The sequence below is a fragment of the Dermacentor albipictus genome, chromosome 7 (assembly GCF_038994185.2).
Source record: "Dermacentor albipictus isolate Rhodes 1998 colony chromosome 7, USDA_Dalb.pri_finalv2, whole genome shotgun sequence".
Classification (NCBI taxonomy): domain Eukaryota; kingdom Metazoa; phylum Arthropoda; class Arachnida; order Ixodida; family Ixodidae; genus Dermacentor; species Dermacentor albipictus.
Window position 1 is genome coordinate 11,044,492 of NC_091827.1, and position 17,420 is coordinate 11,061,911.

Genomic DNA, 17,420 nt, shown 5'->3' on the forward strand with positions numbered 1-17,420 from the left:
TCCCTCTGGCAAAGTTGTCACTACCTTTGCTTGGGTGTGAGAGAAGCACTGCTGCCGGACAGCGTCTGGGAGTGCCCCTTCATCCACTGCCAGTAGGGCGGTCATCCTTCGCGGGTACATCGGCTTTGACAGTGACATGTCGAGGCACGCAAGCTGAAGCTCCAGCAAGGGCAGGCAGGAGCTGATCAGCGAACTCGGTGGGCCAGGTTCATCTCGCGAGAACTTCTGCTCAAAAGCAAATAAAGAGAATGAACGTACAACTGAAACATTGCAAAAGCCCATACAGGTCAAAAAAGCAAATCCTCATATGCACGCTTGCAAGAAACACTACACAGGTAGAAGACATACAGTTAGAAAACACTGGTTAATGTCGAAAACAGCACACAAAACTCTACGGGAAAGGGAGAGTATGCACATGCCTTTTGTCCTGAAGAGGCATATGTATGGCATATTCATATGGGTGGGAAGAGCAACTACCACACATCACAACTCTGTCAGCTCGTACTCCAGCATCATAGTATATTTTTTTCTACAAGGTTAACACTATAGTTATCATTCACAAGCTAAAAGCTCCTCCTCTTCAAGAACGTCCAATTAGAATGATGCATATTGGTGTGACGACCCAGTGGGTAGGAAGTGAGGAATGTTAGGTGGCAATGTTCTTGTGTCACCCTTAGTTCATAACCAATTCTTGTTCTAGAAAACACCACACCTTTGGTAGCACACAAGTGACCTAGAGAAAAACACAGACATGTGATCAAGCGATGCTTCTAGATTACTGTCGGTTGCTTAATGCCACACCTCAAGTGACCGCTTTCTATAGAGTATAGAAGATTTTCCCGCTTACAAACAGGTACCCTGGCAAACTTCTGGTTTTCACCGCAGAAATACAGCGGGCAAGGAGGAGAACGGTGAGCCCTGGTTGTGTGGCAGAATAGAACCCCACAGGTTTATGAAAATTCTAATCTGCAGGTGGTCAGAAATATACAAATTCAATTTAGTCATAAAACTCACAAAAATTATGAATATTTGTGAAGCACAAGTGTTCCTTTTATTTGAAAAGACATAAAAGTGCGTCTTCTACGTTAGGATAACTTGAAAACACTCTTGAAACACACACACAAAACCGTCTATTTGCATCCAGCCCTCGCCAAGCCAACTCTGGAGAGGGCCCTGCCACATGGCAACCAACAGAAGCAGCTTACACATGACATGGTTTCTGGGATGACTTAACCGTGAGTGGCCAGTCTTCCTTGTCTGTCATGTGGTAGCAAGCTTGGCCATGTTTTACCACCAAATGATCTCTGAGGACATGTCATATGCAATTCATCTTCATTGCCTGCCATATGGTGCCATTGGCAATTAGGACATCAGGCACAGCAGGCAACAGAAGGTGTCATGTTATTGTGGCACGTGTAGGCAAGGTTTGAAAACTGGCAGTAATTTGACAACATTGGGCAAAAAAATACACATATAGCTAGCTTATGCACACTGCAGGTAGCCCAGAAAGAAGTAGCTGGAAGACCCTTACCCGACGGAGCACGGACTTCTGTCGTGGGCTGTCTCCGGTCGAGTGTGTGGCAGGGCAGAGTCTAATTCGGGGCTTCAGTATGGCCAGACGATATGTGCGGCTTGGAACAAACTGGCAAAGCCTTTCCAGCTGCTCTTCATTTGGCATGGCCAGTGGGAATGGTAGGGGCGCTGAAAATCCAGACACACATGAGCTGCCCATCTCGGGAATGTTCCACAGTCGATTCCCAATAATTTGAACTCAAATAATTCATTATTCTGGTTAATTAAAACACATAAATCCTTCAATAACCATGGTATGTTTTCAATGCATCATGAAACTGCCTAATTCAATCAATGCCTTCGATTAATTCAAACTCTTTAGCTTCAAATGGCAGACCGGCCAAAACCCCCATTCGTTACCAAGAACAGCTGATGAGAGGGAGTTCACAAGATGTGAATGGTCGATCCGACAAATTCACGTTCTTTACCATGCATCTAAATCTCAGCACACAAGTGCACTCTATTCTATCTCTGTCTGAATTGGGCACCGTCACTGGGAACTGAGCCTGCAATCTCTTGTTCAGTAGCAGAGCACCAAAGCCACCAATCTAAATTCAAATTTAATTAGAAAACTTTAAAATAGGCAGACACTCTGAACAAATTTCCCGTGACATGGCATTGTTTACTGCCAGTCAGCTAGTCCAGCTGCCCCTGGAGGCAGATACTGGGACTGCCCCTCCCTAACTTAGTCTAAACATTCTCGGCAGTGCTGCAGTGAGGTTCACAACTTCTGCTTCATTAAAGCAGGAAGTGAGAATACATTGTTGCACGAAGAAGAAAGGAATACCGATTTCCTCTTGTCCATAAGTCGGCCTTGGAGGACCATTTGTGATACACTCCAGGATCCATTCAAGGCGATGCACTGTTCCACTTGTGATGTCGATAATGAGGGGACCAATCACAGAGCGACACAGGGAACGCTCAACCCAATTCGAGCTCTCAAGAAATGCCACAGTGCAAGGTTCCTCAGCTTCATTTGAATCTGATAAGAAATGAAAAAAAAAAAAATCGGCGATAAAGGTATAAGTAGCAATTAGGACCCCCCAAAAAAGAGAAAACAGCATTTTCACTGTTCATTATAGAGACATGCAGACAACTTTTATCTACACAATGTAAGTGAATGATGACACAATTAATTTGTTATCTGCAAAAAGAGATTAATTCAACAGGCTAAACACTTGCTCGGTAAAGGTTGGAAATGTGTCGCCTGTGTGATAATAGTTGTTAATTGTGAATACTGGAAAAACCTGCAGAAAAAAAAAAAAACGGTTTGGTCACCAGTGTTTGAAACTGGTACTGGAGCTTAACTTCTGTCTTGTGAGAAAGTGAAACATAATAACTGCAAAGGCAGAAGAGGCATTTACCATCCCAGTCTTCGGGAATTTGCAGCTCATACAGGTAGTCCATGCACAGGGCTGGGAAGCGTTCGGCCATGGCCAACTCTGTGAGTCGTTCGACGTGTGCGTCCAATCCAGGCTCAGGCTCACGTATTTGGCCAGAGTTTTCAGGTGCAAGTGGGTCGAAGAGCGAGCCTGTGAGGTGATTGTACGTGTGGCCACCTGTAGTGACTCCAGCTCTCAGGTACATGGCTGCTCCCTGTAAGAACAGCAGAGCTGTTGGAAAATACATTGCTGCCCCAGCTAGCATGCAAGTATTACGACTCATGCCAAACACATCGTCATTTATAGTGGTTATTTACCCCTGCTAGTGCTATTACAGACGCATCATGCCTGTGTTGTATTATACCACGCTGCTGTTTAAAGACAAGGGCCAAGTTTATCATATGATGCTGTCTACCAGTCACTGCAGTGTGCCTTGAGTTCCTCATGGAAATAATATGTGGCTAACTAAGCTTCTTTCCTGCAATAAGAACACTTATTACTCTTGGTTTGGAAACAGGAAGAGAAAAATAAAAACTTCTGCAAAATATTTGGACCATAGAGTTTCTCACTAGAACATATAGAGGGTAATCTGGCGGCACCGTCTATGGGAGTTTCTTAAGGGGGCACCGTGCCGTCATGGGAATGACGGTATATGTGTCTGCGAGGCTCGTGTTGGCTGGTGTTGTAAGAGGCTTCATCTAAAACGTGGATATGGCTAAGCAAATAACGCGTTCTCAAAGTAAAATCTTCATAAAATGTTTCCCTTCACGCATATTACATCTTTATTCATCCACGATGCATGACCAAGCGAAGAAAAGCAAGAACAGACGACCAACTGTTTCAAAGCGAGCACGAACCTTGTCGTCTGTCCTCCAACTTTAGCAGCCCGCTGATACTTTTTACGTAACATGTAGTCGTACACACAATAACAAGTTCTCATAGTTAAACAAAACATGTTTTCGCGTAATAATAAAGCTAAAACAGCTTTTCACGTGCTGTTCCAGTAGAAAATGAATCATTGTGACAGACGGAATGGCACTTGCCAAGCGCGTCTTCAAAGTGTCCTGTCTCTACGAGAACGATGCCAATCCGAATCCACAATATACCGGCATTCCCTTGCATACCACAGCGCAGCAGCGCCAGATTTCCCCCTAGGTAATGTAGTGAGAAACTCTATGATTTGGACCACTGATACAGAGTAGAGTGATAAGCATATTAAAACACCCCTGTCCATTCAAAGGGCACATATTTTTGACAGCACCAACAGGCTGTACACAACTAGCGGTAGAGTCATGGGCAGTGGTAACAACTGCCAGTAAAGTTCATAAACTGCACCTTTTTGACATGGCACGAACAATGTCCGTGCTGCTATTTTTCACAACACCTATATATCAATACATGTAGAAGGTGTGTAGATCATACAATTGCTTACCAATAATTCGGATACCAATAATTCAGGCATGCTTTATTATTTGAACAGCTCCAGGACACCGCCATTAGTTACATAGACTTACGGTATAATTATGACTGAAATTTCAGACATCTTACTGCACACCATTCAACAATTCAAACTTCGGTTGCCAATCATGTGCTAATCTGCTCACCAAGTCGAGCAGAAAGGGAGATGTTTTTACTCTGATATGTCACTGGCGTCTCCTCGAAACTGGAAACAGTGAAGCATAATTGACCCATATTTGCCAACCATGACATGCCAACCATCCGGCATTGACCGTTTTGGAGTAGTTGCCGACCGTGCCCAAAACACAGGACAAGCCAAGCTAAGCTGCTAAATTGTAAAGGCTACATTTGAAGTTGGTCATGCCAGTACCACAGATTCAGTATATGTTCCTAGACATGTTGAATAGTAGCATAGTCCCAAATAACATCTTTGATTGCTATTATAAATTTTTATTGGTTAATTAAGCAGCTTAATTAAATTAATCAGCTTTAAGTGCCATTAACTCCACCTTCAATGTTTACATCAATGAGAGCAACAAGGGAAGAGCCAGACATTGACTGTTTTAGAGAAACTTGCAATCTCACTGTCGCAGTCAAACTCTGTTTACGAGTAAGTTGCCAGGGGTAGAGATGCGGTGCATGCACTGACTGTCCTTTGTCTGTAGTGACAGCATGACAATGGTTGCAATACAGACTGACCAAGTGACAGGCAAGTGCATGTGCATGCAAAGCTTCAACAAGTTTTGTTGGCCACACTTGTGGGATGAAGTAAGTCCTTTTCTGATAAATATGATGTTTTGGACTCCCGATCACTTGGACCTTTAGGCAGTCCCCATCAAGTGTGAATTATTGGTTGATGACTGTAGCCAATTTGTGGTCCCCTCACAGGTATATAAGGGCATGGCATAGAATAAAATGGGCTTTTGGAATGCTGTACGTGTGAATAATGATTCATGCTGTGAGCTGTGCTAGGCGTGCAATGAATTAGCTCACCCAAAACAAATACTGTACAATACCCATTCACATGTCATCTTTTCAGCATAACTCATTCTACAAGATTGATATCAATGAAACACTAAAGCGGCAACGACGTGCATGCAACATTCAAGTGACAATGACAAGTGACATACATGACAGGCAAACCCTGTCACGCTGTCACATCGCATTGGATGTCACTGGATGTACTGTCACATTGGATGCAACAATGAAAAAAAAAAGTTGTAAGAAATTTACATTGTTGTCCAAATAAATACAATCATGCGCCTAGCACAAACGTACCGTGAAACCAATGTTTTAACCAAGCTGTATTAAAGCTAGCTTTGCTATGCTGTTATCACCAGTGGAATTTCGTCCCATGCCACCAGGCCACCAGCGTGAAATGCCATGGCTGGCATCTGGTGAGCAAAACTCAAAACACTTTCACAGTTCTCGGTGGCATCCGAAGCATAACAGAGTCAAAACAAACAATTGATCTCAGTAATAACTACAAAACAATGCCAATACTTTGACCTCAGCTTGAGATGAAACGAAGCGATGGCTGATTTTACAATTTATTTACTGCTGTCACAGTACAGAGCAATTTGCAAGAGCATATTCAGATCGAAGCAGGTCGACTGGTTGCTGCCATGTTGCGGTGCAATGACGCTGTACCCAGCAGAAGTTGCCGCACGGAATTCTGGGCTACAAGAAAATTTTCTGGCTGGCCAAAGACTGGCGATGTGACAAGCGACAATCTGTCACTTGTCACTCAAAAATCGCATGTATCTGGTTGCGGCCCAAAAACAGTGAGACACACCTTTGACCTGCCATTACGCCGCATTGCCTCGTCAAATCCACAAGCGCAGCGCTCAGATCCAGAGATTGCGGCCCCCGTGACTCCCACTTGGAGATGCACCCATGTAAGCCCCTGCAGCGCCATCTCACATGTGGCACCATGTAACTCCAACTGCAGTAGTGCTCGCCCGGTCGTGTTCTGTCGCCGCGATGAAGAAAGACGGCCTGCAAAACCATCTTCCCTCGTCGTCTGCAAGAAAGAACAAAATTGCAGCCTCCACACATCACCTAAGGCCACATCTCTCAGTTGTCACTTTGCAGAGCCCCACAAAGCTTTCTGTACATAGTTGCATAAGACCGACACCTTCTTTGAAATCTTGGCAGAGTGTGGCTAACATAAGTCAAGCACATGACTACAAGCCAGAACTGTGATGACGTCATTAACGACGCACAGAATAACGGAAACACTAGCTACGCACATTCGTTCAAGATTTCGAAGCAACAATTAAGTTCCACTTTATTCTTCAACTTCATTCTCAATGTCGCTGCCGTCACAACTGGAGCTTCCTACCTTGACGGAACACTCCCAAAGGTGGTTGCCCTCGGTGCCATCCTCCTCATGCTGTTCCAGCAACTTTAAAACAGTTAGCAGTGGTATCTAGCAATATTGAAAGAGCATGCATTCGAAATCTGATGTTTGGTGAAGCTTGTTCTTCTGCAAAATTTTGCTTGAAAAAGTTGTACGCAAGGATGGGTCTTGACAATTAAATGCGGTACAGCTGATGACTGACCCATACCTTAATAAATTCATTGTGGGGCTAAACCAGGGTGTCTACCAAGTTTACATTTCCAAATTCCCTGAGTTTTCCAGGTTTTCCCTGAGTGGCTTTGCAATATTCCCTGACTGACACAGAACCTTGTTTTATGTCAAGACAGGCTGACACCTTGTTGCCTGATGCTGTCACTCTCTAGTGATCATGCTAAAAGATAAGCAAACCGACTTAATCCAGTTTGAATAGTAAGGAGTAGCATTTATTTTATTCAAAAAGAAATCAGAAGAGAGGCTTTATTAAAGTGCACAGCAAAAAAAAAATACCTTTAAAAAAGTTAGTAAGACTCATTGCTAATCAAATTGAACATTATCAAATACGAATAAAAAGGAGATCCATAAGGAAATAAATATTTTCGAATATCCCCTTCAGTCACGAATTATGCATGACTGTTGATACATGTGTGAAACATAGATGTTGCTTGAGACTCTGCTGAAAAGAACAAAATGACTCTTATAGCATTTTATTATGAGTCATTGTAATTACAGAGTAAGTAAATATTTGAATAATTTAATGTCAGTCATGCTTCGTTTCTTCATAAAAATGATTAAATCTTCTGCTCGAATTACATGCACAAGTTATTCATTGGCTTCAAGCATGTCAAGAAAGAAAAAATATATTTCAAGGTTAATACCGACATGCTCCACGTCAAATGTCACATAAAACACGGTAGTGCCTTCACCAAAGCAGTATTCTGTATTGATACATATCGCTTTGAAGTAAAATGGAAGTAATTTAGGTTATCAGAATGTTTAATAAGCTTAATGTTTGTGCTCTATTTCTTGCTACCACTGCACTAAAATGACAAAAGTAAGCCGCGTCCACAAATGTGGACAGCGTAACCTAAGGGGATGTGAGCTTTTTTATCAACTGATAGCAAGCTCCTTGGTATGAGGCCTGAACTTTGTCGTAAGTGAGATTCTCTCTCAACAGCTGGTGGGTCAACCTCAACTTTCCTGACGTACTCTCATCCCGCACACAACGCCTCAGTGTTGCATTTCACTGCTTTAAAGCGTTTATTTTGCTTTGGATGAGGAACACCTGCATCTTGGCATCAGTCAACACTCAAGCTCCTTAAAGGAAGCAGCGGCACACTTCCTTTCCTGTTCATTACCCATTGCATATAAGTCCTTTCTGTTCACGTCCTGCTTCCACCCCATGTTCATCCTACGGACCATTTAAAGGATTCTCTTGGTCAGTTTTACAGTTAAAGTCCGATTTTCAGTCAAAGTCCGATTTTTCGGACTCCCTAGGGGCCGCGAAAACGTCCGAAAAGCCAGGCAGTTCGAAAAAATGAATGCGTGAATTTTACTGCCCTTAAGGACTCAAAGCGCCACAGGAACATCCGAAAAGGCCTGCCAGTACACTTATTAGGCATATCGGTGCTCGTACTGTGACAGGAGATGGCAGGTAGACACGTGTACAATTAAGGAATACATACTGTGTCCCGTGACAATTGCCCCTTCCCACGCTTTTTATGCTTCACCGCGTGACATTGCTGCATTGAGGCGAAGCTGACATTCGGGACATGGCATTCTGCAACGCGTCGTGCTTTCCGAGCTTTGAAGCCAAACGCGAGGACCACAAAGGCGGAGTCGGTGCCGTTGCTGGCAGCGATGAATTCTTTCAATAAAAAACATGGCGCTGAACGGCAAGAAGCTTAATAGCGAACGTGTCGAAGCACCGGCCTGGCGTTTGCCGCGGTAGTGGCTACGGCTGCCAGCGGATCTGCGTCGGAGCGCGCCGGTTCAAGGCGGCGAGGCAATTAAAACGGCAGAAATGGTGGCTTTGATTAGTGCCGTTTCGGACCTGCGGCAAAAGTCCGGAAGTCGGACGGCAAAGCGTTCTTGCGTCCGAAATTTGAGACGCTCTTACACATTAATTCTATGGGGTACGTGGTGGCACCACGAAGTTGTCCGAATTATCTGGCGTCCGAAAGGTCTGTCGTTGATTGCACACTGTAAACTCCTCCAGCCGACGACACGGCGTCAAAATACGATTCGTTACGATCCCTCTGTTACTCAAGCCAGCACTATCCCGACTTTCGTTTGCTTTCAATAAAATTACAGCTAATTTTCCCTGATAGAAGCACAAATTGCCTGAGTTTTCCCCTGAGTATTTCCAGACTATTCAAAATCCCTGAGAATTCCCGGTTCTCCCGGTTTTCCCGGTTTTCCCGTTTGGTAGACACCCTGTAAAACGTCCCAAAGCTGCTTGGAGGGCTTTGGAGGCTGCCATGGTGGAGGTGTCTGGGTTAATTTTGACCTCCACCGATTCTTCAACACGCACCCAAAGCAGGATACACAAGTGACTTTGCACCCCAACACCATTGCAATGCGAACGTTGGAACCAGCAGTTGAACCTGAGACCTTGTGCTATGCAAAACAAGGCCATAGCCACTGAGTTGCCCCAACAGGTCGCACACAGCATCTGAACAAATCTATACACTGCCGCTGTGTTTTTCTGCCTGGGAGGCTCATCCTGAATGTTCTATTCAAGAGACTCACCTTAAAGACACAGGTCGCTTTCGCCACGTAGCAGCCCACATGGTACAATGTAGGCCAGCCTGTGTCTACCAATGTAGGGTCACCAACACAGTCATCCATCCCTAGTGCCTCTTCCTCCCAGGTGGGCAGAATCTGCGGCACCATGGACCACGCCCAAGCTCCCCATCCCTGCTCACTGCCAGGGTCCCCCTCTGATGAATTGGAAAAAAAAAAGGCAGTGCAATTCAGAGTGCATGCATGGTGTCATTCAACAGAGTTTGAATGCAACGTACTGATTTCAGTAGTTTCTAGTGCCGAAGATGCACTAAGCGATGTAGTCAGCAGGCAAAAAGCAAACATACAGGCCTTGAGTGAAAACAATCTGAGGAATCAAGGCACACGAGTTCTTGTTAGAAATGACTATACGAGGCTAACAAACAATGAAGCCAGGAAAGAATCTGGAAAATTAACTGTTTTATCAGATCAAATGTAGGAATAATATCGAAAAGGGAAATTAGAGTGGCAGAAAAGACAACTTGCTGCTGGTGGGACCCGTACCAGCAACCTCTGCATGAAAAGTTACGATGCTCTATCAACTGAGTTATGACAGTGGCTTTCCGCTCATCCACTCCCTTCAGTATATGTATATGCATGCTAATCTAGTCCGGGGGCAATAGCCAGTGCCACTGAGAGTCATAGCAGCGAGCGCAGCACACCCCGAATGAACCACAGGCATCATGTAGTATGTGAACAAGCGAGTAGGCAACTGGCCAATAAAGACACGTGTGCTATCCTTGTATGTTATGGTAGAGCATTGCATACATCACATGGAGGATGCGGGTTCTGGAAATGTACTCTGGAAATGCCCCACTGTGTCAGCAAACGTCACCCTAGTGAGCATCATCTACATGATACCATGCACTTCGGCTGCACCAGCTCGCCGAAATATGCAGAGGTTCCCTGTACCATGGTGGAACTTTGCCTGCACCAAGCTGCTATGGAAGGCTGCAGTGCAGCAGAGTGATTTTCGCAAAGTGGAACCGAAGGCTGTGGTGCAGCACATTGTGCAAAAGGTGCGAGGAATGCGTGAATCGAACATATCTTACATTTGTAGACAGTAAGCCTTAGCTTACTGCTGCACAAAGTTGAAAGCACCAGGGACTATCACCAAACTCACCAGCGGGAGTGGTGCCGGAGGACACCCATGATGTTGGAGACTGCGACTGGTCAGATGACGGGGCTTCACGAGATTCCTCCACAGGACTGCACGCGAGGCGGCCATAGTACAGTGCCAGGCAAAGCTCCAAGAGGCGCACAAACAGTGGCAGCTGCTGATCAGTCAGCGACAGATCGAGCCGCTCGCACGAGACGTGGAAACGCAGTGCACTTGGACGGCCACTCCCATCATAACGCATGTGAAGCCGCCCTAGCACAAAGCACCGGTAGAGCAGGGGCTCCTGGTACGCCTCAATCTTGCCACTGGCATCACGCTGCATTCAAGTTGCAAAATGAGGAGCTCGGCTTTCAAGCCGGATGTTCTACTGCAAGAACAATGGTGGCTAGCATTGTTTGAACTACAATATAGCAGGTTGCACAGTTAGTGTACCTAATGCAATCCTCTACTGCGACCATCGCAGATCAGAAAATGACATTATGCCCAACAATGTAAACATTTTCAGTTACTAGGCACTTATCCTATTTCCTGCTGAAAGGGCTATCCTTGGTGGGAGCAGACTGACAAAGAATTAGACTATGCTGACAAGGAGATGGGCAGTGGTGAGGCAAGTAAGCTAGCTAATGCAAATGCTCAAACGCTCTTTCAAATGTCAAAAATTTGTGCTTTTGCTCTTTCTCTTAGTTAGCTTACATTCAGGGATACATTTTCTTCCTTCCTGTGAACCGTTTTCATGCATGAACTGAGTCAAAGCTGGCTTAGATTTAAACAAACATAACCTCTGCTATGTTAGGAGGTAGTTTTGTTACTAGACACAGACATACAATTGGGATGCTAGATAAGCACTTTGGACGACATTCTGCAGTCGTCCAAACAGGATTCGTTCCATAACCTGGATCTGACGTTCTGCACACCTTGTCCAGGCAAATGGTGACGTCTTCCATGGAGACAAGTTTGCGCAGCACGGGGTCTTCTGTGGCCAGCTGTGCAAATGCCGGCTGCCAAGAGGCATCAGCAGAGGCCACCTCAACGGCCTTGACGTTGAGTGAGAGGACAAGGTCCTCCTCAGCATACTTGAGGATGACATTGTTGAGGACAATCGTGATGTTGTGTAGTACGCGCTGCAGCAGGCCGCCCAGGTAACCGCCAGGGGGCTGAGTGAGGGTCTGTGAGGAACTGCCGCCATCAGGGCTGATAGCACGGGCAGAACTGCATAAACATCAGCTTTCAATTAAACAATTACTCATTATCCCAGATGGTTGTCAAGATGTTAAAGGGATACCAAAGAAAAACATTAAGCCACGCTAAATTGGTACATTAAGCTCCTGATGTAGAAAAATTGTCACTTCTACTTAAAGCTGAGAGGTGGCTTCCTCCAGAGTTATAAATGCTTTATGTCATTAACTTAAGGCATTTGCTGCAAAAAGACATACAGCCGGCCACATAAGTTTACTGAATGTGGGTTCCATGACAAATGTGAATTTCTGCTCTAATGAGCCATGACAGTTCTAATTTATTACATTGCTGTGTAGGTTGTGATGGCTACTATGTACACATTGAACAGGTGCTACTTGAAACTGCCTCCATTGCTTGCCAGCCTACAGGGCTGTGAAGGCACTTTTGTCTTTCTTGAGGGCAACTGGCCTGTGTGAATGCGTTTGACTTGGTGGGACCCTCCGTGTACCTGCACTAACTCACCGCACTTTTTTTTCTCCCCCTCCTCTCTCTACCTCATCTTTCTATTCCCCCTTTCCTGTCCCCCAGTGTAGGGTACTGTTCTAATCTGAGGGTCGCAAGCCCCAAGGGTAGCGTTGGCCTGGCGGCCTGGGGCACAACTGGAAGCATCCGAAGGTCCTGGCAAAGCATGAGTCGACTGCTAACAGAACAACTTGTTTATTCTAGCATCGCAAAAGAGCGGCCGGTCAGGTCGACCGAAGTGGAGAGACGGGAGAGCACGCTACTCGACGGAAGAATTCGGAGCCTCTCTCTTGGCGTCCGGGGGCAGCTGCTTTTATACTCTCGCAGTCGAGGGCAAGAAGGAACGCCTCGTCAGAGGCACACGTGACGGCGGGGCACGGACGCGCTGAGAGACACGTTGAGACGAGTAGGTGACGCATCCGCCGGGCCGGCGCCGGCCAGACCTCCTCGCTTCACAGTTGGGGGAGCTCCTCTCCCCGGCTGCCGCGCTTTGACAAGCGTGGGCACCAACATGCACACACACACACACGCAACACGAAGACACGTGGCATTGAAACATGCCTGGACGCGCTTGGCAGGGAGGCGTTGCGGCAGCGCCGACCGAGCTAAAATGTCCGCCGCTTTGAACGAAGCCCCGGCATCCATTGCATCCGCGCCGGCCATACCGCGTGTCGTAGGCGAAACATAACAGTACCCAACTAGATGCACCTCTGGTTAACACCTCTGCCTTCTCCCTTTCTTTCCTCCTACTCCTCCTATTACTTGAGGCTATGTGCGCAGGCTTCGCTGGAATTAAGTTTTTTTCATAAATCCCTATCCTGTAAACTTTTCTGGCCGACTGTACATGCTTGCATCCACTTCCTTGTCAGAAGATGCATGGCTTCACATTCATAGATTTTTAGGTAATTGCAGCACCATTGAAGCATTGAGCATTCAAAGCATTGAAACTGCCCTCCTCAGAGCCTATTTCCCTTACCACCATTCCATGTCTTGCTGTTGTAGCTTTCCCCTAACGTGTCCCTTGCAACTTACATTGCAGGTTTAGGAGTCAAAATCAAAACAATTATTATACAAGAGAAGGAGGTCATTTGCATACCTTACTCGCCTAAACCGAGTTGTTGAAGGTGTGGATGACACGGAGGATGAAGAGGAGCTGGCTGAAGATTCACCAAGCCGTAGCACGCACTCAATGGTGTTGACAGTGATGACAACAGGCTCTGAGGTGAGCTTGGTCCATGGCACATGGATGCGCAACTCGTGAATGTGACCATTGACAAGGCGGAAAGGAAGCCGCAGCTCTTGCTCTAGTGCTTCAAGTCGTAGGTCCAAGTTGCTGAAGACAGCATCACCGCCCCAGAGTGAAAGCTATGGGGTAAATAAGTAAAAGAATGATGACAGCTATACAGGTGTCACTAACCTATGTGCCTAGTTCTCTTTGTTATCACATGCCAATTGTGTATACATTCAATCAATGACTATGACCTAGGCCTCGGGTGATCCCATCTACATGCAATTGAGATAACCAAGATGTAGACATCACAGAGGAAACTCAAACTTGATACAAAAGTGCACCCACTAGTAGACGGGAAGACTGATCATGGCACATGAATGGGCAAAAAACTCATGGGTGGAATGAACCATCAATTTTGGGTGTCAGCTGTCCAATTAAAAAAAAATTATTATGGGGTTTTACGTACCGAAACCACGGTCTAATTATAAGGCACGTCATAGTGGGGGTCTCCGGAAATTTAGGCCACCTGGGGTCCTTTAACGTGCACCTAAATCCAAGTACACGGGTGTTTTCGCATTTCGCCCCCATAAATACGGCCGCGTGTCCAGGATTCGATCCCGCGACCTGTCCAATTTTTGCAATGCTCATAATGATTATGGCACTTCTGTCTGATGTGTCAATGTCTTTATTCTGCAGACAACTGCAGAATAACAATATTTAAAGAGGTTATCGCAGCTGCTCTGGCAATCGTTTTTTATAACGGTGAATGAGAAGCTCCTTAAAAAAATATTGACAGAACTACTACCGCTGCCGTCACTTAACACCGCAAGAGGTCAACAACCTGTGATCAACTGTCATCAGGAGGTTGGCATTGAATCTCACCTGCAGTGACGTGAGAATCGGCTGTTGCTACAAACCAAGCTCACTACAGTTCTTCTTGTGAAGGTGCACGACTGAACACGTCACAAAACTGCACGGTAATTAGACAAAATCCTTTCGTGGGAGCAATGCTTCATTATAATTGGAGAAATAAATGATCACGGGGTTAGAGAAAAAAGGACAACGAGAAACGTGCATTACGTAATGCTAACCTCTTTTATCTTTTCATTATTTCTTTCTTCCTTTAAGAGTAAATATACACTAGCGCACAAAACCACATCGTCTGTTAATACGAAGCAGTGCGACGAAACGCACATTACCCAACTGCTCCAACGGTATAACAGTAATATTAAGAGGTGGATTAATCCGCCAGCGAGTATCTCCCTTTTAATACCACATCCACATATATTACATAAACAAATAAGCGCGGTGTTGTTACCTGGGAGTCCTCTGGCCGAATATTTTTGACGTACTTGCTCACATAGCTGAGGATCAGAGGAGTCACGTACGATTCTATTTTGAACATGACTCCTCAGGGATCTCTCTTCGCTCTGAAAGGCAATGATATCGCGCATGAGACACGAAACACCGGCCGTCGAAGACAAGCAGCACTATCAACCTTCTGAGGTTTATGTTTAGACGGCGCGCTCCGGCCATCAGATACGACACTCAGCTCGTGACGGACCCAAACAAGGAAACGGGTTGCGCAGCTGATGATAGTGGTTATTTACACGTAGTAAAGATCGGTGCTACCTGCTACTAGCGTCTCGCTAGATCCCCCATGTTTACACGGGCCAGCGCCTACCGAAGGATGCACGCAAGGCACAAGCACGCATGCGATGGTGCGACGCTGGTCCGATGCCCCGGGAAGAGGGCAGCTGTATCCCAGTTGCTGAAAGGGGACTACCTACGCTCGCCTGCGCAGCTGATTGACGCTCCTGAAAGTCCTGCTGAAAGTTTACTGTGGGCGCCGCCATATTCCTTCAGGGTTGCCGCTGCCATGCCAAAATCCCTCCATATCGTCGCCGCCACCTTGAAGCAGAAAGCGTTTCCCTGCGCCTGTGATATCTATCGGGCACCACAGAGTCGGTCAGCGTACGACTCACTGCGCATGTACTTCTGTTCATATATTTGAAATTTGAAAGTCCAGTCTCCTCAACCTGCACTTAGAGGTACTTATGTGCGCGCCTTTAATCACAGACGCATAAAGGCTGCTTGGGCTCTTGAGTGGTAACTAGATATGAGAATTCCCCATCATATTTGATTGTAATGCGCAAGACGCGAGTGAGACACAGCACGCAGGTCTCGTTGACATATTAGTACGGACTGAAGCATGTAACATCACGTACGATGCTTTTAGAGAAAGTTGACACTGGCTTTTGGACGCTGATTTGGCAGTACGTGCCAGTCATAATGAACACCTAAAGAAAGGAATTAAGAACCACGTCATATACTGGTTCCCAGAACACTGAGGACCAAAGATCGGCGATGCCCCCAACCCTAAACGAGGCGGCACATGAGGCTGCGCGCGCTCTTACAGACCGCGCGGCTTCACACGCTCACTCGGGCTCAAGCGGTTACACTCGGAATGCTACAGACAAATACACCACGCAAAACAGACTACACCACTACATGCCTGAGCTCTACGACAAGTCTTATTGCACCAATTGCAATACATCTCTTAAAGTCTCTGGCCATGCTCGCAAGCTCACATATATATAACTCTGAACTGGACAAGCGCAAGTTTGAAAACGCAATCCGGAGCGAATAACTCGCTCCCCATCTCTGGGCCGTTCAGCAGGTCCACGCCGCCGCCAGGAAACTCAACCTCCCGGTTCCGTCATGGGAGACACCCACTCCATGAGAGCCCAAAGCTCTCGTGGCCTGCAGGACCATGGTATGGTATGGTATGATGAACTTTATTTATTGTCCTGAAAATCAACCCTTAGGTTGACGCAGGCAGCTCCCACGTCAGGACAGTAAGGTTTAACCTTACCGCCGTATCGTGGGCCTTCTGGACGGCCTGTACTTGATCGCAAAGAACTCCACTGTGTAGGACTCACCGCCACCAGTCTCTCTCTTTGTCACAGTCTGTGAAAGTCACAGGACACTGCCAAAGCATGTGATCCAGAGTAATGATGCCATTACACTTCTCGCAATTGATTGGCACCTCTCTTTCAGGATAGCTTATTAATAAAGTTTGGTCTTGGATAAGTTCTTGTCTGCAACAATCTCAGAGTCACCCCTTGAGCTCTATTGAGCTTAGCGTGTGGCACTGCAATTCCCTTCTGTTCATGTAATAATGCCTCGTGATGTAAGTAATTGGTCCCTGTCCTGTATATTATTAAGGTCCTGGTCGCGTAGTGCACGGATAGTAAGTCCTCGTGCAGCTGCGTTAGCCATCTCGTTTAAATTCTTCCGAGATGGATCGACAGACCCCATGTGCACAGGAAACCAGCGGATTTTGATCCCTTGGCTGTCCAACTCACCGATCAGCTGGGCAGCCCTTTTGGTTACAAAGCCATTGGTAAAGTGTCTAATATCCATGTTAGAGTCACTGTAAATCTTCGTCCACTTATTATTCCTTAAAGCCAATGCTATCGATCGCTACTTGTTCCGTGATTGATCATGTCTTTAGTCATGATTGTAGCATCCAGAGTGAGACCATCTGCATCTACTACTACTGCCGTAAAGGCTTTCTTTCCTCTGACCCATGCAGCATCTACAAAAGCCGCATGTTCTCTGCCATGTTCTATCTCTTGCAATAGAGCTTTGGCCCATTGCCTTTCGTCTTTCTAGGTAGTGCACTGGGTGCACGCATATTTCTGGGGAAATGAGTCGTCTTGATTATCTCTCTTTTGCTATCTTTTAGTTCTACTGTGCACCTGAAATTTTGTATTCGGTTGGGCGCCACCCTACCTCTTCTAGTATTGCTCT

At 46.0% G+C, this 17,420-nt stretch overlaps 1 protein-coding gene across 7 annotated transcripts in view; it reads right to left on the reverse strand.

Annotated features, from left to right (window-relative positions):
- Vps13B (vacuolar protein sorting 13B) overlaps positions 1 to 15,508 on the reverse strand; it is a 121,402-nt gene extending 105,894 nt beyond the window's left edge. For 2 of the 7 annotated variants that reach the window (XM_065435095.2, XM_065435093.2), the window contains exons 1-11: positions 15,395 to 15,475; positions 14,957 to 15,034; positions 13,470 to 13,738; positions 11,590 to 11,884; positions 10,679 to 10,991; positions 9,523 to 9,713; positions 6,208 to 6,435; positions 2,937 to 3,168; positions 2,360 to 2,554; positions 1,532 to 1,701; positions 25 to 225 (exon numbers count right to left, since the gene is read on the reverse strand). In XM_065435095.2, coding sequence (XP_065291167.2) covers positions 25 to 225; positions 1,532 to 1,701; positions 2,360 to 2,554; positions 2,937 to 3,168; positions 6,208 to 6,435; positions 9,523 to 9,713; positions 10,679 to 10,991; positions 11,590 to 11,884; positions 13,470 to 13,738; positions 14,957 to 15,034; positions 15,395 to 15,460 — 2,238 coding nt within the window. In that variant the 5' untranslated portion in view covers positions 15,461 to 15,475. Of the gene's footprint in view, positions 1 to 24; positions 226 to 1,531; positions 1,702 to 2,359; positions 2,555 to 2,936; positions 3,169 to 6,207; positions 6,436 to 9,522; positions 9,714 to 10,678; positions 10,992 to 11,589; positions 11,885 to 13,469; positions 13,739 to 14,922; positions 15,035 to 15,102; positions 15,180 to 15,236 lie in introns of those variants that run through there. The other 5 variants (XM_065435097.2, XM_065435096.2, XM_065435098.2 and 2 more) reach the window with 5 other exon arrangements.
- Positions 15,509 to 17,420: the final 1,912 nt, after the last annotated feature.